This window comes from Oryzias latipes, chromosome 3 (genome assembly GCF_053564925.1).
Source record: "Oryzias latipes strain Hd-rR chromosome 3, Olatipes_Hd-rR_3.1".
Lineage (NCBI taxonomy): Eukaryota > Metazoa > Chordata > Actinopteri > Beloniformes > Adrianichthyidae > Oryzias > Oryzias latipes.
Window position 1 is genome coordinate 3,069,838 of NC_136239.1, and position 24,845 is coordinate 3,094,682.

Below are 24,845 nucleotides of genomic sequence, written 5' to 3' on the forward strand. Positions count from 1 at the left end.
AGGTTCAGAGCACTGTCTAGTGGGTCTAGATGACCCAACTCCCAATGGTAAAGTGCCTAGGATAGCACAAGGGTTAAAAGTGTCCACCATCATCAGAAAAATACCACAAGAACATTTTCAAAACATCCAAAACACAATTTTTGTTGGTTCTTTATTGACAATCATCAAAATGTTTTTATGCACACCGATAATAAGAAAACCCTTCAAATAAAGCTTCCTTCATGTGAAAAATCCTTTAACTTTTCATTTACACATCTGAGAAAACGACCCAACTGTAATCTGATTACTAAGGCACATCGTGGACACTTTGACCAGTTGAGTTAATTATTTTTCTGTCTTTTCCAAACAAAGAGCGACAAACGTGGAGCAGGGAAGCAGTGACAAAACCTTTAGTTCATCTCTTATTGTGACAGCCACACTTCCTGTTTTCCTATCAAAGTTAGACATAAACTCCAGCATCACGTCAGGATCAGGTGGATATCCACGTCAAAGATGGAGCTTTCAAACCCTCCTGACTCTTTTCCAGCTAAAAATGCTAAAACCTCCTGATCTGTATCACAGTAAAGGCTCACAGGAACTGTGCACCTCCACATATTCAAATAAATTAAGACTATTTGTTCAGGAAAACAATAGTTTGAATTAAAAACACAGACATTTGTCTGCGGAAACGTCTGACCGCAAAAAAAAAAGGACTACAGTCAAAAACAACAACAGGACAGGGATCTCTTCCACTGTCCATCCTTTCATCGAGGGGATGCATTCATGACCTATAATAGCATCCAGTAACTCTCACCAACATCAAGGTTTAGGCTGTTTTTTTACAGATATACAGGACCTGTTGCAGGCAGGCTGCATGGTTGCCATGGAGACGGAGCTGCAGCCTCCATTTCAGGTGAGAAATCTTCAAGGCAGGTATAGGAAAAAAAATGTCTCTAAATTCTCTACCATCCTCACAGAAATCATGACAGAAACAATCATACCACTATTCCCAAGAATTGTCCTGATTAGAGAATTCTGCTGTGTTCTGAGCCAGAACCAGGATGGAGATCATGCAGAGCGGCAGAAAGTTTTCTTTCTGCAGACGTCCGGACAGAAAACGAAACAGCCGGACAGACTTTTGTCAAAACCTGTGGAGGGAGGAGGAGCTGCTGCCGCTCGCCGTCAGTGAAGGCATCATCAAAGCTGTTTGGGTCTGACGTTAACCTCCTTTAAACGGGAAAAGCCAGCACTCTGCGTTTTTCCCAAACCTGGAACAGATCAGAATCAGATCTGCGGATCAGAACCGCTCTACCCTCGACAGGAGGAGTGGAGGCTCAGCAGTCTTTGGATCAGTGCTGCCTCCAGGTCTCCCAGGAGGCCTGGAAGGTCCCAGCTGTGGTCCCGGTCCCTCATGCTGGGGCTGAGCGGCTCCCGGTTGACTCCTCCCAGCAGCAGGCGGTGGAAGTCCTCCCTGTCCAGGAGCAGCTCCATGTTCTGGAGGAAGAAGCCCTCACAGAACCTGCAGAGCTCGGCTGCTCCGTGCAGCTAAAAAAATGAATAAATAAAAATAAAAAAGTTACTCGAACCTGCAGCTCCTTTGACGAAAATATTTGTTTCTAATCAAAGTGAAACAAATTCAGATTGAATCCATCATTTTATGCCGTAGTCTCAGCTGTACTTATGGGTGGATGTGGGGGGAAATGGGCAAACCTGTGGGGGGCATCGCAGACCGGTCGATGAACCCGGAGAGAGAAAATGTTCATGCACATTTGTTTCTATGGGCGACAGGTCGTAGTGAAAACCCGTAACCCACAGGGGGCAGTAGGTCAGATGCAGGCGTGTCGTACAGAAAATTCTGCAGACCGTCCAAGGAGCCCGTTAGTGCTGTTCATGTGATACGTGCACGCTCTCTGCTGCAGCCTGACTGTTAGATTGTGATGGGTGGATGAAGCCTCGTGAAGCCTTTCGGCTGATTGTCCAAACTGTATTGATACTGTGTCGAGACTGTGTCACTCAACACTGACTCCTGCTGGACCAAAAACGTCATTGCAGGCAACCAAGTTTGGAGAAGCTCTGCTGAAATACTTAATAAATTGAATCTAAACACAGTATTGTAGTTTCTTACGACGGAGTATTAGGGCCACCAAAAAAAAAAAAAGTAAAATTACGAGTTTTTATCTCGTAAATTTAGGAGATAAAAACTTTTACTAATTACGTAATTTTACTTTTTTTTTTTTTTCGGTGGCCCTAAAACTCCGTCGTAGTTTCTCATTCCCATGTCTCGCTCAAAAATGTCCCAGCATTGAGGAGCGGCTTTTAAGTTTGACAGTTCTGCAGAGCAAATGCCACATTTAACCTCCAAAACATAAAAGGATTCATTTCAAATTAGAGTCCGTTTGAAATGGAATTGTATTCTGATCAAGCAGAAATTGAGAGGAACTACGAACAAAAAGCCAAAAATACCATTAAAACTATTAAAGAATTTCACAAACTTCAGTAAAACACCAAATCAGACACTTTAAGTTAAGATTCAGTAAAAGAAAAGGTCAAACACAGGTGGGCGGGGAAAACGGCGGGCATGGGAATCGTTCACCAGCTGGAAGCTGCGCGCATCCGAGGCATCAAAAACAGATTTTTCCTGCTCTGTTGAACTCACCGCTGGACTGATTTAGCTCGCAATTGACAGGAATGGAACAGAGAAGATCCAGTTATTTTTCAAAATAAAAGAAAGCTTAGACTCATAATAAAAAGTAACAAAACCCGTCAAATTGACGCGAAAACCGCCCAAATCAAATTTTCTCCGCAAAATCAAAATCCACCCCCCTCCCCAATTGGGTGGAAAAGCGCATAATCTGGCAACACTGCTGGTAGATGCGCTTCCTTGTTTGGCTGCTCTGTGACACACCAACACCGTGGCCGTATCGGTCACGTGACTCCTCCTGGAGCGCTACGCGCACCGACACGGGGTTGAGCCGCGGCATCGGTGTTCCCGGACCCATCACTACTGTTTGAAATGAGGAAATGAGACTATTAGAGTGTAGTTTGTGTGGACGTCCTACAGACACTTGCGTATCACCTGCACACTCCCGTGCGTGCAGCATTTGTGCACGGTCAGTAAGGAGCCAGTCCTCACACCAGCGTACGACAGCGTCACCTGTACGTCATGAGTGCGTGTAACTTCCATTATCCTAACAAACACGCACGACAATGGTACGTTCCATTTTCACAGCATCACTGGAAGTGGCCGTACGAACCGCGAGAGAACCGCAAGACACGCCTGAAGATGCAGCCGCTCCTCTCTACGACCCTCCGTGGACCCGGACGACCCAAAAACCAGCAGAACCCGTACCCCCCCTCCATACGGTTCATGTGACCGAGGCCTTTATCTGTGGCTGCAGTTTCAGTTCTTAGCTGTGCTGAACGTTAATGACACTGGTTGGTGTTGAATAATTTCAAAGTTCAAAACCAAGACGGATCTAATTCCACACATCTGTTCCGTTTTAACTTCTTTTTTTGAAAATGTTCAGGGGATTCTTTAATGCAAACAGACAAAATAAACCTGTAAATTCAGCTGCTTTGCATGCTGAATGTTTTATAGAAAAATTAGTATCCGATTAGAAATAAATTCTTCCTTTTCTCATTCAATTGAAAAGAAAAAAGTGTCATTTTTGAGTCAGAATAAGTAAAGACGAACTAAAGCTTAAGGTTGAAATTAGCAGGGACTTCCTGCTTTTCATGACGATGGAGTTGAAGAAATTCGGAGCTGCTGCGCTCGTCATCCACACTTCCTGCAGGACAGCTCACGCGCTCACACCTTTGCGGTCTGGTAGACGCTGACGGCGTTTTCCAGAGTCAGGGTTTGCGACAGCGCCGTTTCGCAGCTTCTCTGCAGACCTCGCAGCTGGAAGAAGGAGGCGGCCGGCAGCAGCTGCGAACAAAGACATTCATCCACGGAGAATCAGCTTCTGTCGGCAGGAAAAGCGCCAGACTCAAATTCAGTATTTTCCTTTTCCTTCCTACGGTTGTCTGTCTGACTGCAGAAAAAGGAGTCTTTTCCAGACTCCAGCCGATCAACCGTCTGTTCACATAAATGTTGCTAGAGTCCGTTATTGTGAGGACAGGAAGTACTAGGGCTATCGTTCGGGGGGTTCGGGGGCCACATTCAACCTGTCTGATCTCCAGTGGGACGGACCAGAAACATCAAAGCAAAAAACAGGTTTTTTTTGTATTTTCCTCAGTTGGAAAAAAATGCCTCAACCGACATAAAACATTCATTCATAGAGGCCAGTGGATGTCAAATAAAAAGCATCTGATTTTTTTTTAAAAGTTGTTGTTTTTTTCAATTTTATACAGACTTTTGAGCATTTTTCATCTGACAATCCTGATCATAAACTCAGGGAGGGGCTACGGAACAAAATGAAACACCCAAAATGAGCAAATCAATGAAAAATTAAACTAAATTAAACTTGCAAACATTTGACAGATTTATGTGGTAAAACCCTTCTGCAGCCTTCAGCATTTTTCCATAAATTCACAATCAGAAAATGGTTTGGATGTTTGCTCCAACATGTTAGCAATCAGGTGTCCATCACTGCTCCATCAGTGACGTCACGGCTGCAGTAAATGCAGACGGTTGTTCTTCAGTCCAGCTAATAGTTGGTAAATCTTCTATTTTCTTAACTGCAAATGGTGAAACTTTTCTTTATGGTGAGTCTCATAGTGGTGCTGAATATTATATTCTTTGAGCGCCTGTTGATGACTTACCAAACATGCAGGTTTTCAGCTCCGTGAACAAATTAAACTCCATTTTTTCCTGGAAAGCTCAGGACTTCACTTCAACCTTTTTTTCTTTTTGACAACATCTTGGTCATTATTGTGTCACTACTGATCATTCCTATAGCAACATAAAAGCGGTGAAGCTCACGGGGAAACAAACTATATCTTACTCTGACACAGAGCTGTTAGGTTTAGCTTTTGGCACATGCAGAGATTTGCTGTTTCACCTGTTTTGATTTTTCTTTGCTCCCCATGGTGGCGGAATTGCACATTTCGGTTACTTCAGTAAAAGAACATAACTTGCCACAGGAATGGACTAGAAATGTGCTTTTTTTTAAAAACATCCTTATAATTTTTACTCTTCATGAATGGGCCGGATTGAACCATCTGGCGGGCCGGGTACACCCCTGACCTAAGGAAACAGGCTCACCTTCAAAGCTTCAGGGTGAGACACGGTCAGGCCTTCTGTTCCCCCGCAGTACAGGGATTTCATCATCATCTGCAGACACCCAGAGAACAGTCATCATGACGTCCAGCAGTCTGCTTTCTTCTGCTTTTCCACCGTCCTCCTCCATGAGGGAACTCTGGGCGCCTTTATCAAGTCTCCTGCTGTAAGGGGGGGGGCTGTACGGGCCCACATCGGCAAGAACAACGGGGGAGGGGGCGTCAGAAACCCCCCCTGCAGGTCAGGACCCATGACACGACCCAAACGTGAAGGAAAACCTCCACTGCGCTACCAGGGGAAACTCCAATGTCTCGGCTTGAAGCTGGGGGGCCGAGTGGGGTCACACTGCTGATGACCTCTAAGCCCCCCTCAGGAAGAATAGAGGACTCCAAAATTCTGAGCTCCTGCTACAACGGCACCTCCCAGCCCAAACCCAACTCCAGGGGTGGGGGGCATGACCCTGGAAGTGGAGGTCTCACCTGGAAGGTGCTGTAGGTCATGTGACTGATGTGAAGGATGTTGTCAGGGGAATCGGCCAGCATCCCACGAAACCTGTCAAGCATGGGAGAAGCTCTGCTGTCGTTCACCGATGCTTTTCCTGCATCTCATACACCAGTTCAAGCTCAAACCTTTCAAAATAAAAGCGCTTTTTTTTCTCTCTTTTGTGGACTTTTCAAACACATTCAGATAAAAAAGGAAATAAACCTTTCAGAGGCGGACATCAGCAGGACCCGGTGAGCAAAGAACGGCCGGCCCGCCACCATGAAGGTCACGTCAGACATCTCCTTGTTGTTCAGGAAATGAACGTCTGAGCAAAGACAGCAGACCGTCATTCACACACACACACACACACACACACACACACAGGCAGGCAGCACACACGCCTCACCCAGCTGAGTGGACAGAGCGACGTTCAGCGGCGGGATGGCAGGGATGGGGGCGGAGCCAAAGCAGTGACAAAACACAGACGCCAGCAGCTTCATGACCGTGTAGTCCTAAAGAAGGTGAACACAGAGGGGGGTGGGGTGGGGGTCGTCTCAGATCAGAACATGTTTGATGAGCAGACGTTTTAAAAAAACAAAGAGCTTCATGTCAGGCTGAGGCTGGAACAGGAGAAGGAAGTAGGATGGCGGCGTTGGAAAAGTTCCCACAATAAAAGAGAGAACAGTTCCAGAACAGCCAAACCAAACAACACAAGACTGACAAACACGGTGGTGGTGGAATAATGGCGTGGGCCTTTTTTTTGCTGTTAATGGACGTAGGGGTGCCTGCTGTTCTATGCGTGAAAAATGAAGGCTTATGCACTCATGATCTGCAGACACCAGCGAACAAGGACCCACATAAAACTCCCCATCAGTGCTGAAAACGCCAAATCTTTGGCGGGATTCAAACCCCACACTGCTTTGCAGCTGCCTGAAGGTCCTCCGTCAGCGAAGTTTCATTTCACATTCTGTATTTTCTAACCAACAACTGTAAAGCTTTCATTAAAATACTGAAGAAAATTGCACCTGCAAGCGGCTTTATACGGCCCCCACCCCCGCCGCCCCCTTCTGACTCGCCCCCACTGGCTGATTGACGGCTACCTGTCCCTCACTCTCCTCCTCTGGCCCTGCCACACAGGTCTATGTAACTTTTTCTTCTTTCGTTCAGCCTGAGCCAGCGACTCGTGTGTTGAATTTTACCAATATAAAAATGTGGGAGCATCAGGAGAACAGCCCCCGAACCAGCAGCAGATGGAAAAAACGCCTTTTGTATTCCCAAGTAGCCTCCCGACGAGGAGTAAGGAGGTGATGGACTGAGCTCTCTATGGGGGGGGGGGTACGTTTGTGGAAGGTAATATGGGTGAATTAAGATGGTCAACAGTCACCAAAACCTTATAGACTTCACCTGACGGTGAGTGAGGGAAATTTGGGGAATATCGCTCAAAGAAAGAATTTTTCCATAATATATGAAAATGTGAAAATGAACAAATTTCACACTTTGCCACAAAATGGCTGCCAAGCCGTAGGTTCTGTGGCCATCCCATAATCCTTTGGACGTCCCTGACGTGTGCGTTTTGGTTTCATTAGTGGATTCAGAAATCTCTTTTCAGCCACATATGAGAGTTTGGCCTCTTTCACTGTTTTGATGGTTTCTCCCGCTGTGATGTCATCACTTTTTTGATGACATTTTGTCCAGAATTCCTTTTCACCGTGTAAGAGATGTGTTTTTAGGTTTTTATTTGCGCCGGTCCATTTTTACAGAATTTCTTTCTCTGGATCTGACTTTGATGCTCCAAACATGCCAGCCGTTGCAGGCTCTGACAGAAGGAGGCGCTGTACCTTGCTGGTCTCCATCATGCCGAACATGAGTGGGATGGCGGTGGAGAGCAGCTCGGGGCCGTAGTCCTCCGTCCTGATGGAGGGGAACTCCGACAGGAGGTGGAGGGTGACCTCTCTCCTGCAGAGCTGCTGGGCTCTGAGCAGAGACTCCAGCCAGGTGTGCAGCCTCCAGGCGACACCTGCAGGAGAGCCGGCAGCCGCTTTTAAACCCAACTTTGGTCTTTTTGGGGATTGAAAACAAACAGTTTGGTTACAGAACTGGCCTCTGACCCATCTCTCTGAGCTCCATGGTCACATCCAGGTACCCGTGCTCGGCGCTGTAGTACGCCGCCTGCTGCAGAGCCTTTACCGTGGCCCTGCACAGCCGGGGGCTCTGGGAGTCTGGAGCTGCAGGCGGCTTGTTTTTCTTTGGCTCCTCCACTCCTTCCGCCAGGATCTCCTCCAGAGAGAGGATGTCCTCCTTCCTGTGCCGAGGCTGCAGCAGCATCCTCCTCACTATGTTCCTGCTCACAGAGACACCTCTCCTCACCGTCCAGCACAAAGCCAAGCACAAGCGTCTCCTGGGAGACTTCCCACCTGTGTCCGTGGGCGGCGGCGTAGCTGAAGGAGTTCATGTCTTCGTACAGAGGGGATGCCAGCGCGTTCCCATGATGCACTCTGAGCAGAGGGTCTGCCCCGTGGGTCAGCAGCAGGCCGACCAGCTCGTAGTTACCTGCAAGGAACAAAGGACAGGATTCACCCAAACAACCAGCAAACCGTTTGAGTGATCGGTTACGGCCTTCATCCGTCTCTGGCTCCTGCTGTGCGGGATCACAGGTCGCACTGAGAGGTCATCCCTCAACCTGCTGTCCGTCAGAAAGGACCAGCCTTCCATGTGGGAGCAGCTCCATTGCTGACATCGGCAGATGGCTGAGGGATGATGTCATAGAGGAGGCCTTGGCGGCCAGTCTGTCCAACCGTTTCTCAGAACGGAAACGGCGCTCATCCAGTTCCAGGGCTACAGGAAGGATTCTGTGATAGCTCAGGCCTGAAATCAGGGGCATAACAAAAACCTGGGAGGGGCAAAAGGCCTGCATGAGATCCCACAAGGCATCAAATAAGGTTTGAATGCATCCGATCAGCATGAAAGAAAAAAAAAGAGACTTAACAGCAACACGAGGTCAGCATTCAGACCAGGAAAAATCCTCCTGAAAGCCTTCAGATCTGTCTGATTCCAAATAGAGTCTCTGGAAGTATTTCTTATGTCTTAGTTACTGCCCCCATTGGCAATAACCATTGGCGTCAACATTTTTGAGACTCCTATCTCATTGCCAAGGTTCAAACGTTCCTGTAAAAACCCATTCTACATAACATGCCCCATGTTTCCTGCCCTGTCGTTCATCATTACTCCGCTAGGGGCAGTAGGGGGATTTTCCTGCTCATTTCAAAATCTGCTTCCTTGAAATCTAAAAAACACTTTTGGTAGGAAACGTTTTCCTGCTTTCCTTACTGTCAGATGAAGAATAACTCATCAGTTGTCATTCATTTTTAAGTGACTTTTAAACTTTAAATATCCAGCTTTGTTGATATTTAATTCTCTATAATCCACTTCCACCATATCAAAATGTGGGGATCACATCCGAGACAGTGGCTCAATAAGGGACGTATTGGGGGGCCCCGCTGTTCAGCGCCCAAAGCAGCCAGCTCCTAGCAAGACGCGCATTGTCAGTCATGTGAGTCATGTATTATTTTTTTTCTCTAACTTGTCCTGTCCAACAGCTGGGCAAACAGATGAGAGCTGACAAATAATGTTCACACGCGCATTCAAACCAATCGCAGTTTCCTATTGCAGTTTTCCAAAATATGTCGATACTCCTCGAAAACCACCTCCTCCAAGCGCAGAAACTCTTCTCAATGAATGCCAGTTTTTTAGTAAATTGTGGCAGCTAATGATGAGAATAATCATTCATTCAGTCCTATACCTAAAGAAAAATGACATGTTTGACGGTGAGATAGCGAGAAGCTGAAGCTTATCAAAGCCTGCATCGGCATCGCTGGTGATTGATCCATCGCCATCCATCACGTTGTAAACACCGGGCTTTATTAGTCATCATGGAGCGCAGACATCATAACAATCCTTATCTATTGGGTCTTAGTGTAAACTGACGTCAGTAATTTAGCAGATTTCATCAAAGTTTAGAAAAACATCTTTACTCCAGAAATGTAAAAATTCACATTTTGTGATGTAACTAACTCCTGAAACATTAGCTGGTCTTGTTTGCACTGTAACATCCCATAAATCTGCCTAATGAACTGTTCTTTGTCCATCGCTCTCTCTGTAAAAACGCATTTCTGAGTCCATGTTCAGTTCTCCGTACAATAACACTGTCAGCTAAGTATCTGTTTCCTGAGGAAATGCTTTTGCAATCGATCCTCATGAGAGGCTTAACCAGCAGTTTGTGATCCGGCCTTCATCGCAGAAGCTTCACTGTTTCCAAAAAGGGGATGAATTATCTCTAAAACAAACATTTGTGAGGAATAATGCTACAGAAAACAAGCTGGACTTTACTTTCTTCCCTCTTTTGTGTTCCTTTGTTAGAATTCCATTTGAAAGTAAAGTTAACTCTTTTCCTGTTAACGTTTTGTAAAACCACATTTCTCATGTTTTTGCATTTTTGGAAAAGCAAAATTTCTCCTCTGCTGAGCTTCTTTTCTGCAGTCAAAGTTTCAGTTCTGGTTCGTCTGACAGAAGCAAGCCTCTAACCCCCCCCACCCCCCGCCGGGGTCTGTGTGATGGACAGAGTGAGGATACCTGCAGCAGCAGCCAGCTGCAGCGGCGTCTCAGCCGAGGTGTCCCGCCCCTCCAGCGAGGCCCCGCCCTCCACGTCTGCGCCGGCCTCCAACAGCAGCTGTGGGGAGACGAGACGACACTTGGTTCAGGATCCTCCTTCCACTGCATCCCAACGTCTGACTCTCATCATTTCACTGAGGGATGAACTTCATCTGGTCGCTTTCGGAGCTGTCGGCACATGACCTGAACCCCCCCACCTATCACCACCACCACCATCTGCCGGTGGAGCTGAATAAAGTCAAATGTTTTCCAGAAGAACATTCCAGGCCTCAGTCACATCCACCTGTACAGGAGCGGACCCACACAGGTACTGTGGCTTTTTGGGTCCATGAGGGTCTGCATCTTGAGGGGAGCGCAGGTGTGTCTCGCCGTTCCCTTGAGGCTCGCACAGACACCTCAAGGGGCGCCATGAAGATGGAACGTACCGTTGCTGTACGTGTGGCAGGTGTATCATGAAGTATTTGTAAGAATAATGGAAGTTGCACGCTCTCATGACGTACGGGAAGTTGTCAACCGTCTGCTGACTTGGCCAAACTAGTTGTCAGAACTTAGTCATCACACGGCTAGTTTACTGGCAGACAAAGTGGGCTACTGCTAGAAAAATAGTTGAAGTCCAGGCAATGCCAAATAAACACATAAATGAGATGCTGATCTCAGACGACTCACAGTTCAGTTCAGGACAGATCATTAACATGAGATGCAGAATCTAGAGTGTATTTTTGACCTGAGGAATCTAGACTTATATGGTTATGCCACCAAACAGACGTTGTCAGATTCCAAACGCAAAGACTAACTTTCTTAAAAAAACTTTTATTTTTAGAGCAATACAAGCTGGGAACTCTTTATCACTCATTTTAACTGAAAAATATTCAAATGATGTTTTCAAAAAATATTTTGGAGCCACATGTTTGAAAAGAGGTGAATGTCTGAGTTAAAGTTGAATGAAAAACTAATTTTGACGGAGCTAAAGCATAAAGGTTCAGGGTGCAGGAACCCTTTCTTTCATTATATTTATTCAAATGTGAGTTTTATGGGTCTAGATTATGTATTTTTTGGGATTACCATGAAATATCATGGATGTTAATTTGATGAATTTGTTGTTGTATGGCGTATTTCTATGAAGGATCTGAGGGGGACCAATGGTAAACAGGTGCTGCTGTCGCACGCCGTCCTTACGCCACACTCCAGTTGTCAGTAGGATGTGAATACTGGCTCCTTACTGACTCACGCACGGAGTGTGCACGTGATCGGTAAGTGTCTGCAGGACGTCCACACACACTGCACTCTGATTGTCTCATTTCCTTATTTTTAACAGTCAGGCTGCGGCACAGAGCGCACGCTTTTCACCTGAAGTTCACAGGATGTTGGGGATTGAAAAAAGGAAAAACTTGCGTCTCACCTACTTCTCCTTTACGTGTTGTGTAATTGTTCACTGATCAGTTTTCTGCAGTGTGATCGTAAAAAAAAAAAGGGCAACTTTCTGTTAAATTCCTAAGATGGAGTTTCAAGGCCACAAAAAATAAAACAATAAAAACAAAAGGAAATTATGAGAAAAAACTCGTTAATTAAAGGTTAAAGTGGAGGTGAGTGTACAGAGCAGTAAGTGAACGCCACACAGCAGCAGAGCAGAGCGACTAAACCTAGTTCCAAATGTTTGGAAGCTTCTTTGTTTGATTTAGGATTTATTAATGGTTTTTTTTTAATTGACGGGGGGGCTTTCAGGACCTCTGCAACTCGTTGATGAAGACGTCGGTGTCCCTGCAGCCGTTCACTTCCATCCTTTCTTCCTCTATGAAACCAAGATCTCTACGACTGTGTGACGCTTCCGTCTGAGGAGGAGCACTTTCTGGTATTTTTCTAATGTTAATATAACAGAACGTTTCCTCTGGAGGAGGGGGCGTATGTAACTGTTTACACATTGGTGTTCTGCACATGACAGGTTCATGATGTAAGGAGACAAATGGACTTCTGGGTGTGAGAATGAAAAAGAAAATAAAGTATTGGTCCTCTACACCCAAACGTGTCTCTGAGCTCCTTATTTTACTGATGAAACTCCGCTTTACCGACACTGAACCCCAGAAAGACGGCTCCACTGACAATAATCTGATTTTTAGTCGTCAAAAGGTTCAGAACTTCTTCGTTTTTGAAACTTAAATCATAAATTTATGACTTTAATCGCGTAATTCAACAGTTAAGACTTTTTTTCTCGTAAATTAAAAAAAATAGTTTGTAAACTGGCCCTAAAACTCCGTCGTAGATTCCTGCAACGGATGTACTTATTACAACGCCTAAAAAGGTTTTTTAGATGTGACGCGTTAACGCTTGAAATCTGTTGAGATGCTTTCGTACGGACAGAAGACGATCACAGCATTCAGAGCCAACAGTTAACAAACTCAACTTTTCTCTGCTCAAAGCCTATTTTAATATTACTTCAAAAAAGATTAAACTTAGATAAAGTAGCCTAAACACTAATTTTTTTCTCTTTTACTGAAATTTTTGGTTTTAGTTCAATCGGATCCAAACACCTCCTCTCTTGTGCACAAATCTAAAAAAAAAAACAAAATTGGAGGCATCAAACATTTATGGAGCTGAGCCCGCCTCCACCTCTGGCACAGGCAATGTGGAGTCCACCTGCTTGACTCACCTGCGCCACACACAGGTGACTGTGGAGCACTGCGAATGTCAGAGCCACCCAGTGCCGACTGCCGGGGTGAACGGACGGGTGTCGGGGGGAGCAGCCCGGGACCTGAACAAACAAAGGGCCCAGAGGTGTGAGCTGACTGCAACCTGTGGAGGGCGGAGAAACTGAGCGGGGTTCCTCTGGTACCTGCAGGTTCAGATGGGCCCCCGCCTCTATGAGCATCTGGACCAGGGCTTCATCGCCTTCTGCAGAGGCGTACATCAGAGGAGTCATTCCCTGCAGGAGGCACAGCAGAGTGTTGCAGAAAAGTCCAGACCACCACCATGGTCCAAATCCTCACATTTCTATGTAGCCTGCTGCCCCCAGGTGGCCAAATCAGTCTGAAATCCACTGACTGCTTTCAGACAGATCGCATTCATTTCTACTAACACGCCCCCACCTGGTCGTCCACGGTGTTGACCCCATCCTCTCCCAGCAGTCGTGTGGCGTGTTGGACCAGATCAGCTCTGCCACTGGACAACATCCTGAAACCCAAATCCAGCTGGAACTTTGCTGCAGCAGCTTCAGCTCCCAGACATTTGAAGGACTGGAAGCAGGACGCAGACCTGAAGACCAAGAAAGAGGAGGATGACCCGCTGCCTCCCCGCTCAAACTGATGCAGTGATGAAGAGGAGCTCACGCTCATGCTGGGTTGGTTCTGTCTCACAGATCTATGTGATCCATGAAGGAGTCATGTCAGACTAAGTGTGTGTGTTTGTGTATGCACTCATGCACTGATCATTTTATAAGATACGATAAGACTGTATTTATCCCACGATGGAGAAATTCTTTTGTCTGCAGCTACAAAGTGACATTCAGGCAAAAGTGGCATTCACTACAGCGCAGCAGTGTAGAAGAGCAGAAGAACATCTGTAACTTACACGACAGAAATAAATCAAATCAAAGTACACACAACCTTTGTGGGAATAAAACAAATAGCAAAAGTAATGAAGTTTCTGTCCTTTGTCGCAGAACTCCATGTGGATTTATATAAAAAACATAAAGCACATTAAGGTGGAAAAAAAACCTTAAGAACGAACGACACAGCAACCATGCAGCGCCATTCTAAAAGACCGATCAGTAAAGTGATTAAAAAACAGCAAAAATGATGCAAAACAGAATTATTATCCATGAATTCATTCATTCACCCAAGGAGATCTGAAATGCAGCGGATGAACCACAAACACAGACGTATGGTCAAGGAAAATGTCTTCGTCACATGAACCCATACGGGGGGGTTGACCTGTACAGGTGCTGTGGGTTTTTGGGATGTCCGGGTCCATGGGGAGGAGGGAGAGAGGAGCGGCCGCATCTTCGGGGGAGCACAGGTGTGTCATGCAGTTCCCTTGAGGCTCGTGCGGCTGCATCAAGGGACATCACGAAAATGGTAGTTGTCTTGCGTGTGGCAAATGTATCAAGAAGTAATGGAAGTTACACACATTTCTGATGTACAGGTGATGCTGTCAGACGCAACACTCTAGTCGTTAGTGAGTACTGGTTCCTTACTGACCGTGCAGAAACGCCGCACTAGTGGGGCGTGCACGAGGTATGTAAGTATTAGTTCATAAAGTCTGTATTGTTAGCTGGTTCTTGTATTATCAGACACGGTTGTGTTTGACGTTCTGTTGAAACATGTTGGGTACGTGACAAAACACAACCGTGTCTGAAAATAGAAGAACCAAGAAGTCAGAGATATGTAAGTGCCCGTAAGACGCCTGTAGGATTTCCACACAAACGACACTCTGGTTGTCTGATTTCTTCGTTTTTCCAGTCAGGCTGCCAACAAGGAGCGCGCACGTATCACGTGAACAGCACTAACGGGCTCGTTGCACAGGGCACAGGTTTTAAGGGGGTTTAAAAAGATAAAAAATCTGTCCAACACGCCTGCGCCTCACCTACTGTGTATAATAGTACACACAGACCGTTTCCACGCCCAAAGTCCAGTGTTTGTGGGTAAAAATGGTCAAATTTGCGCAACCCACATGAAATAACAAAGTAGTATGGGAGCCTGTAGAGAGAAATTGTTCATGCCCACTTTTTGCTACGGGCATGCTGTGGGCGACAGGTCATCGTGATTATCCAACACTTATCCAACACGCGAGGTGTTGGATAAGTGTTCTTGTGTTTAGCCTGACTTTTGGAAATTGTAAGTCAAAAGTACTGTCATGGTTTGATTTTGTTGTGTCTTGTTTTTCGTTTTAGTTCTTGTTCTGTCTTGTTTGGTTCTGTTTCCTGTTTTATTTTGAAAGGTTTCCTGTCCTGTCTTGTTTTTTGAGTTTTACTTCCTTTGGTCCCCATCTGCCCTGATCGTGTTCACCTGTGTCTTGTCTGCCCTGTCTGTATTTAAGTCATGTCTCTGCCTTCCTCCTGTGCTGGTCCACTAGCCTTTGTCTCGGTGTTCACGTCTTTATGCCATGTTCCTTGTCTCGTGCCACGTCACAGTGAGTTTTTGGTTTTGGTTTTGTCATCCTGCTCTGCAGCGCCTTTTGTTTTGTATTAAACCCTCTAGTCCCTGAACCCGTTGGCCTCCCGTCTCTGCATCTGGGTCCTACCGGCTCTCGAGCCACCCTGCACCGTGACAAGTACCTTTGAATACTTCATGATACACTTACCCCACGTACAAGAATGCTACATTTCATCGTAGGTAGCCATACGAACTTCAAGTGAACTGCAAGACACACCTGTGCTCCCCTAAGGAAGCAGCTGCTCCTCTCTTTGACCCTCTGCCGACCCGGACAACCCAAAAACCCAGTGAACCCGAATGGGTCAACCTCCGTACCGGTGAATGAGACCAAGTCATAAGGCTTTAAGTTCTGAAAGACATCTCTTTAGAAAGGTGCGCCTAAAAAACATCATTTTATTCTGTCTTTTTAAAGATCCTATGATTCAGTATGAGGTAAGATAGCTGTCAATACGTACATGCAAAAGTGAGCAGAGCTTAAAATAGAAATTTGAAGACACCATTGCGGCGATAGTTGAAAAGAAAAACAGAAAGGAAGGAAAATTAGAAAAAGAGAGAAAGCTGTGAACTCTGATCCTACTGCCGTTTAATTATTTGATTAAATTTCTGCAGCAACAGTCGGATACCACTTAGCTTACTGAAGCTACACGTTAGCTTAGCTTTTGTTTTGGTATCCTTTTAAATATTAACCAATTTTGACAGACATGCACATTTTTTGCACCTAGTGAGTAGAGTGGTGTGTCTGCGGTTGCTCTCTGGGCTGTTTTCCACCACTTCTGGGTCTGAAACGATCAGCTGGTGCGTTGTTTACACGATCCTGTCAAACGCATGTGCAAATTTGGATAATTGATGTTTTGGGACTCGATGTTTATGCCTCTGAGCCCGTGACGTAGTTTTGACACAGAGTTAACTGTAGAAATTTCCTATTCAAGACATTCAAGAATCATATCCAAAACGAAGGCAAATCGTATTCAAAACAGACATGTGAAATGTAAAACTAAATGGCTCCTTAAACTTAAATTCATATTTTTCTTTGTCTTTATGAAGACGTTTCTTATTGACAGATTCCTTAGCCCGTAGTTCCGGAGGCCCGGTTTCCGCCTGCAGGCTGGACCAGGAGCTGCTGGGTCTCACCTGAGCGGTCGGGGCTCACAGTCCAGACCCGGCAGCAGCTGCCTGGCTGTCTGTCTCACATCATCGCTGTCCACCAACAGGCTGCACCGATGCTCGGCGTGAACAACGGCCACCCGGATCCAATCCATGAGAGGAGGGAGGAGCAGGAAGGGCCTGGATGAAGATGGGTTAGAACAGAAGAGGGCTCCCTGAGATCAGGACCAAACAACTCCACACGTTGGTGCAGCAGCTCTTCACAAACCTCTCCCTGCTCAACAACATGACAGAAGGCTCCAGGTTTGGGTTCTCCTGAGACTCCATCTGTGGGCTGGACAGGAAGTAGTAGAGCGTGCGGAGAGCGTCTGGGGCCCAGGACACTGAGCGCTGATTGGCTGAGCGAGCGCTGCTCATGGAAATGCCGGAGCTCTGCAGGCGCTGCATGTGGTGCATCGCTCGAGACACCAGATCACCTGCAGAAGGACAGAAACCCTCAGGACCCACACTTCTTCTGGAGATGCAGGCACTCATGGTTTCCACTTTATAGACCCACACATCTGTTTCACTATGATTTAACACATTTGTTTCAGAAAGTAGGCTAAGGATTTTTCTTTTTCTTCAGTTGCTGTAAAATTTAAGCTAATTTAAATGTAATTTAGGCTGATTCAGCATTTTACATTTCTTCAACCACACACTTACTGAGCTCTGAGATGCTCCCCACGCTGGTCGCAAGCAGCGCCTGCTCCAGCATTTGCAGTTCCAGGTGAATGTAAGGATTTTCCCTGCTCTCCAGCTGCTCCTTGGAAGCCTTTGTGTGTGGGCTAATATGGGCTGGCAATGACAGCTCACCTAAAACACAAACAAGGTAAGTAATACCTGCATAGTCATTTAACATTGTTGGGTCAGCCTGTTTGAAGAACAGATTTTGGTTTCTGAACGGCCACGTTAATGCTGCCCAGAGGATGAAGTCCGGCTCGTCTGTCCAGATGAAACTGAAAACTGAAAACAAGCTTCTTCGGTGACACCACCAGGATCTACAGTACTGACATTGGGATGTCATAGTCCACACAGGAGGGGTCTCACTCCCAGAAGGAACAATAGCAGACATCGAGGACAGTTACAAGTACTTTGGAATTCCGCAGGCAAATGGCAACCTGGAGCAGGCAACAAAGAAAGCTGCAACAGTTAAATACCTCAAAGTAAGGCAAGTCCTGAGAAGCCAGCTCAATGGCAAGAACCAGACCCGGGCAATAAACAGCTATGCAGTGCCAGTTATCAGATACCCTGCAAGAATAATAAAATGGCCAAAGAAAGAGATACAGACCACGGATGTTAAGACACGAAAGCTCCTCATCGTGCATGGAGGGTGCCATCCCAAATCCAGCACCCTGAGACTGTATGCTAGCCGCAAGGAAGGAGGCCGAGGACTAGTGAGCGTAGAAGCCACTATCCAGGATGAAACATCCAAGATGCATGAGTACATCAAGCTCAAGGCCCCAACTGACAGTGTGCTCAGTGAATGTCTCAGGCAATGGAGAGCAGAGGATACAGTGCTGGAGGACAGATCCTCATGGGAGGACAAACCCCTGCATGGGATGTACCACCGGACCATAACTGAAGTGGCTGATATCAAGAAGTCCTACCAATGGCTAGAAAGGGCTGGCCTAGAGGACAGTACTGAAGCGCTCATCCTGGCAGCTCAGGAACAAGCCCTGAGCACCAGAGCAATAGAGGCTCAGATCTACAACACCAGACAAGACCCAAGGTGTAGGCTGTGCAAAGAGGCGCCTGAAACAATCCAGCACATAACTGCAGGGTGTAAGATGCTGGCAGGGAAAGCATACATGGTCGTTCGTTCGTTCGTTCGTTCGTTCGTTCGTTCGTTCGTTCGTTCGTTCGTTCGTTCGTGAGTGAGTGAGTGAGTGAGTGAGTGAGTGAGTGAGTGAGTGAGTGAGTGAGTGAGTGAGTGAGTGAGTGAGTGAGTGAGTGAGTGAGTGAGTGAGTGAGTGAGTGAGTGAGTGAGTGAGTGAGTGAGTGAGTGAGTGAGTGAGTGAGTGAGTGAGTGAGTGAGTGAGTGAGTGAGTGAGTGAGTGAAAGAAAATTGGTGAGGATAAAGACCGCTCCAGCTTCACCCTGCAGACGCTGCTGATGTCATCCCCAGCCAGTAGTTAAGGCTTAACCCTCAAGTTCTGCGTTTTTGGGTTAGGTGAGAGAGGAGGAAAGAGCTGCTGTTTTAAAGATTGACCAGCTTTGACTGATGAAAGCCACGTTACTGTTATGCTCTGCAGAAGAAACCCTCCCAGCTCTTCCTGTTCAGCTCTGAACGGCTTTGCAAGCTCAAGAAAGCAGAGTTTGTGTCTGACGCACGGAAGCTCGCCACGTTTGACCAGCAGATCCGGAAGAAACACACTTCTCTACAAACAGCTGTGGGTCTGCTTCAGAGGTTCTGCTGAATTCATTCTGAAGGAGGAAAGCCCACAGCCCTAAAACAAGATCAATTCATTTGAGCAATAACTGTTTTAACTGACTTTGCCTGAAGGCCTTTCTCTGTCAGATAAAGGCCTGTGATGGAGCGCAGAGCATGACTCAGCTCCATCCTTTGTGTCCGTCTCAATGGAGGACCTGCTGACTCCTGATCTTCCACACAATGAGGGCATCAGAACGGCCGAGCGAGTCCACCGCTCATGTGAGAGTGGGAGGCAAACGTCCCAGCAGGGACTTCTCTTTGGTTTTTTTCTTCAGAAAGCAGCTTTCTGAAAATCCCCACGGCAGCTTTTCTGTCTGCAAACAGACAGTTTTGACCGAGTCCTGCAGGCCTGCACCCAGAAACCCTGAAACTGAGCTCAGCAGAGCAGGGTCAGAGCTGCAGCGGGGGGCCTTGTGCTCAAACCCAATCTGCTTTCCCTCAGATGGACAAAGCGGTTTTGGTTGATTTCTGTCCCTGCGTTTTCTTGCCGTGTGTTTACCCTGACGCACGCTTTGGCGTGGGGGTGCCGGATCAGCCTGAGCAGCCCTGTCTCTGAGGTTCCTGCGACTGCAGCAGCTCCTCCCTGAAAGCGGCGGCTGCACTCCAACAAGGGCGGAGTGTTGCAGATAATTGCTGCACACGACTGCTGTTTGCACACAGGAGGGGAGGCGAACAAGCTGCGATTCATGCCCGCACAACAGGAGTCCAGTCTGGGAGGACAAAGCACAAATCCCAGTTTTAATCCGTACCTGTGCAGTCCGAAAACACCCCACCCCCCGCCCCCCACCCCAGGTCCAACACTGACCTGCTTGTGCACAGAACGGTGAGTGAATGAGTCATTTCCTTCAACTCTGAGCTTCTGAGTACCTGCGGCTCAATAAAAGCAGCCCCTGAACAACCCCCCAGCGCTGCAGAGGGGGGGGGGGGGGGGGGGGGGGGGTCACCCGGCAGACAACAGCGGCTCTTTCTGCTGAGGGGCTAACCAACAGCCACAGGGGAGGGGTCAGAATCGCCTCGCAGACAAAGTTCTGATTGAGGCTGAGCTGGAGACGTGGGTCACAGCGTCTGAGACACCCCCCCCCCCCCCCCCCCCCCAGAAACACCTTCACCCCCACAACATCTCGGATCGTTACTCTGCTCCAGACCCTCCCTTCTAGAAAAGAAAGTCCAGATTTACTAATCAAAGCCCATGATTGATTGATTGATCCTCTATTGAAGCAGGATTTTAGAAAGCTTTGATGGATGAGGAGCACATGCTGCTGCTCAGCAGGCTGAACGACGGCTCTGCATGTTAAACGTCCACGATAGCACGGCTCTCCGCTCTCATCACCTTCAGTCGGAGCAAAGTGCAGGACTTGAACAAAAGCAACAATCAAATCAAATCAAATATTCTCTGATAGGAACTTCCTTTAGTGGAACACAGTAAATCTGTCAGATCAATTCAACACACATGCGCCCTAAATAATTACGTCATAAATACTCAGACCTGCTGAAACAACCAAACTAAAAGTCTATAAAAAAGAAACAATTAAACTTAGCAGAAGATGCCAAAGAAACAAATAAACACGAGGAAAATGTTTCTTTCCTTATTAAATATCAAAAGCAGAGCTCGGAGTCAGATGGTCCACAACAGATCCGACCATCCAAACCGGATCTGGGGATCCCCTTTAACCGGTTTAGGACTAAATGCTCTTTCGGTTTCATTAGCATGAGAAAAACCCTGCTGATGACGTCAGTCTTGACGAGCTGGATGATGGATGAAGCCTGACTATCATGACTTCATTGTTGGGTGACAATGACATGAAATGTCACCAGATCCTGTTTTTCCTGAACATGAAAGGACAGAAATTCCCACCGAGAAATGATCCGGACTGTCACAAAGGAGGGCCACCTGCATGCAGAGAAAGACGATGGTGATACAGATGCTGATTATTAGCAGCCTAGAGGGGCGATAACGATATTTGGAGTAGAGGTGAAAATATTGGTGTCAAAAATAAAAACAAAAACAAAATACAAGAACCATTTGTTAACTTTGTTTTTTTTTTTAAACAAGTTATTTTAGATAGCTCATTGAAGTGCAGACAGTAAAAAGCTCAGCAAAATGCATACATGTTTTAAAGTCAAACAGTTCCCTGAAGTAAGAAAAGTAAAACTTCAACATAAGTTAAATGAATTATCTTGGTGAGAATATGAGACAAAGTGCAGGGAGTTCCTTGGCATTCTAAACAAATGTAAATAAATAAATAACTCTGAAGTTTTATCGAGAAAACAAGACAAAAATGTGAATAACTGTTAAATCGTCCCAGTTAAGCAGCAGGAGATAGTGGAGCAAAAAGCAAAGTTGTTCTCCAGCCAAGCAGCCTCTCCTGGGCTGCAGAACTGCATCTCGTTGAAGATGCGCTCACTAAGGCCTGATGAGGACGATGCACAGAGAAATCGGTTGAAGCGCCCTTCACGATGGCGCTGAGCAGAAGTGGGAGGGGCCACGGTTAAACACGCACACAGTACAGGGAGTTAGTTTTCAGTAATAATTTTCATCAAAATTATTTGACATTTTACCCTGGTAGTTGTTTTTCACTCCAGTTTATTAACATGCAATTTTATGTAACCTCACAAAAGAACAAATATTCTTCCTAAATTGTGATTTCTTTTTTAAATATTTTCTTTCAATGTTAGTGCAAAGGCAACTGTAATTTTTGAACAATGTGATCACAATGTCTGATACATTTTACACAAAAAGACTGACATTATATTTATGTTTTCTGTAGCTACACATAAAGTGAACATGTTGAAGTTTTATTAGTTTTTCTTTTGTCTTAATCAAAGATGAAGTCTTTGAAAACTTTAACAAAAATGTTTTATTTCTTTTTAGATGATTAAATTGTTTCAATTTAGTTTAATTGTGTCTGTAACTTCATCCTGTTTCTTAAATGTTATTATCACTTCATCTTAAATTTAACATCTAAAATAATCCAGACGTTATTAGAAAAGTGTTTCAGTTAGAAAGATGACTTGGACCAAACTCTGGGATGTTTGGCTGTTAAGAAACACAAACCTGGAAGGAGAACTAAACTGTTGACCTCTGACCTCTGATTTCATCAAGAAGATTTAAAACTGTTAAATGTGTGTTTGTTGTGGTTTCAAGACGTTTAACAGGGAAGACTCCGTACGCTGAGACGCTGTCACTTTAACCCAATGCATCATGGGAGATGTAGTGATGGCAGACAGACTCTCTTCTCTGAGCTTCATTGTTTTGTTCACTTGTTCCACGGTCTGACACCGGATTCTGTGTAAAGCTACACCGCTAAAGACGAGCTTTAGCTGGTATTTTTGTTGGAACTGAGAGACTTTATGAGTAGAATCAGAACAAGGAAGCGAAGACTTTAACCACTTCTGATTGGTCAGACTGATGACGTGTGATTAAGCCTCCAAGAATGATTGGTGGAGACAGTTAAAGGGGCGGGACTTTTCTGAAAACAGACCTGAAGCTGCGGCTAAATCGCGGTACCGTCATTCTTATCAAAATGTCTTTAGTAGGATCGCATAAACACAAAGAAAAAGTATTTTATGATCTTTTATATTCCAAAATACTCAGTGTTTTATCAGGTTCTGTTTGGATGAACACAGAGCTGATATCCTGGAGATGGAAAATGTTTTAAGATCAGTGAAAATGGATAATTTCCCACGGTACACTGGTTGAAAAACACTGAAATAAAGTGACGCAACTGCTATCATATGTTTTTAGTAAAGGTAAAACTTGTTTGTCATCTAAGACACTTTTCTAAACCTCGTCGTCATTTCATCTCAGTCAAACATTTGACTGCAAACACGGCCGTGAAGCTCCGATGCTGCAGGAGCGAACAAATGTTCGCTTCAACCCGACTTCCTGTTTGCTCTCATGGGAGGGGGAGGGAGGGGGCGGGTTAAGTCCTCACCTCAAGCGGGCAAAGAAATGGCTTCTGTGAGGGCTTCCCTGTGTTTGCTCAGGCCCTTTTCCGCTCGTCAGCTTCAGGGAGCAGCTCCTCCAGTCTGAATCAGAATCTGAATCTGCATCTGCACCTTCGACCTTTGACCTCCAGACAAAGATCAACTTTTCCTCCCTTCACACGTGGAGGTCAAACCGTAAAGGCTGCATCTCATCAGGGCACAGAAACTGAGCTTCATGGGTTTTCAATGAGACCACATTAGTTTCTGAATTCAGAGCTCACCTCCACCTGCAGAAGGAAACTCTGACAGTTTGATTGTAGGAGCTGATCGGTTTTGTTATCAGAGGAAACAAGGAAATGTGAGCTGTCACATGAATGACATCTCTCTGCTTTAAATGGGATTTTGAGTTGAAATTCTACATTTTTGATGAGATACATAATTTCTCTAAACTTTGAGACAGACAAACAAATTCTCCTCCATCATTGGTTTGGTGGAAACTGAAAAAGAAACGCTGTAAAATCTTTAGATTTAAATAAAGGAAAGAACTTTAGATCTGGAAAAAAAGTTTTTTTCAAAGCAAAATAATCATAATAACTAAGCGTTAGATGGTCAGAACTCACCGTGCGCGTTTTTCCCGCAGCTCAGGTGCTCGTGGGGCTGCAGCAGCCCCCACAGCTCCGCGTCGCTGCTCACGGTCCCCTCCAGCAGCTCCGCGCACACCCTGTCCGCCTGCCCGGGGGTCAGCCTCGCCACGTGCAACGCGCGCCTTCCCACCTCTTCGGCCAGGCTTTCCACGCACGCTGTCAGGCAGATCGCGGCGTACTCGTGTACGCGCACCGACAGGCGAGTTTCCACCATCCACCTGAAGAAGCGGCCCACGGACAGCGCGAGCCCGCAGCGCGCGGACGCGCCCCGCTGACGCGCCGCGTCCCCGGAGCTCATGCAGTGAAGAGACTGCGCCCTCACGGCGGATGACAGGCACCTCTGGGCCAGACCCCAGCTCAGGACCAACCTGACCGCGCTCTGCACCTCCAGGCGCGTGCACCGCCTGTGGAGCGCGCTGAGCCGCTGCGCCTCCCTGGAGATGCGCACCAAGGCTCTGCTGAGCAGGACGGACAGGCGCCGGACTGCGTCTGCGCTGAAACAGGCATCCGAACCCGCGACTCTCCCCAACACCTCCTGCAGCTCCGGGTCAGCCCACGGATACTCCTCCAGCTCCGGTAACAGCGGACACGTAGAGAGGAGGTCCGCCGCGTCCTCGGGCAGCGTGCTCACCGTGTCCCAGCTGCCGTTCCTGCTGCGCAGAGAGCCGGCGTGCCGGGAGCCGCCGCCGTTCGGCGGCGAGCGCCTCGACTGTCCGGAGGAGGACAGCGTGAGGGACGGGCAGCCCCCCCCTGCAGAGAATCCCGAATCCAAGCTCAGGCCCTCGAGAGTTTTCCCGCAGTAGCCGCTGGGCATGATGACCGCTACTCCTTCCCCTCTGTGGATCTGTCCCACTTTGAGCCACGAAACCCAACTGATCCACTGAGGTGCGCCGAACGGACCAATCACAGCGCACAGGTGAACCCAAGCTGCCCCCCCCCCCCCCCACACACACCTCTCCATCAGCGCTGCTAAGGGGCCGAAATGATGCAAATCCGCTTTTTGGAGCTTTTAAGTGTTATTCCTCACTATATAAACAAACCCAAAGCGGCATTTCGGGGTGTTCCTATAAAATCCTGCTCTCTGAGCAGTGGCGCCTCCAGAAATCTTTCATGGGGGTGACCAGTAGGGGGCCACTTTAAATCTTGGGGTGGAACACAAAAACCAGGATTTTCAAAATTCATTCTAGTTACAGCTTTTAGAAAAC

At 46.7% G+C, this 24,845-nt stretch overlaps 1 protein-coding gene across 1 annotated transcript; it reads right to left on the minus strand.

Moving 5' to 3' along the window:
- Positions 1 to 137: 137 nt before the first annotated feature.
- Positions 138 to 24,544, minus strand: abtb2b (ankyrin repeat and BTB (POZ) domain containing 2b). Its single transcript, XM_023950567.2, has 17 exons — positions 23,617 to 24,544; positions 17,302 to 17,451; positions 16,868 to 17,075; positions 16,627 to 16,779; positions 13,432 to 13,597; positions 13,179 to 13,268; positions 12,996 to 13,097; positions 10,313 to 10,409; positions 8,098 to 8,233; positions 7,792 to 8,024; positions 7,522 to 7,700; positions 6,090 to 6,195; positions 5,906 to 6,008; positions 5,680 to 5,752; positions 5,186 to 5,254; positions 3,794 to 3,907; positions 138 to 1,524 (listed from the first exon to the last, which is right to left on the minus strand). The coding sequence occupies exons 1-17, from the start codon at positions 24,452 to 24,454 to the stop codon at positions 1,288 to 1,290; spliced, it is 3,054 nt and encodes a 1,017-aa protein (XP_023806335.1). The 5' UTR covers positions 24,455 to 24,544; the 3' UTR covers positions 138 to 1,287.
- Between the last annotated feature and the right edge of the window lie 301 nt (positions 24,545 to 24,845).

What these genes read in the sequence shown, in the direction of transcription:
- abtb2b (XM_023950567.2), bottom strand. Translation starts at nt 24,454, where the DNA reads ATGCCCAGCGGCTACTGCGGGAAAACTCTCGAGGGCCTGAGCTTGGAT. An exon ending in GTCACCTGTGTGTGGCGCAG is followed by an intron (nt 10,410 to 12,995) that starts GTGAGTCAAGCA and finishes GTCTCCCCACAG; the next exon opens with CTGCTGTTGGAGGCCGGCGC. An exon ending in CGCTCTGTCCACTCAGCTGG is followed by an intron (nt 6,009 to 6,089) that starts GTGAGGCGTGTG and finishes GTCTTTGCTCAG; the next exon opens with ACGTTCATTTCCTGAACAAC.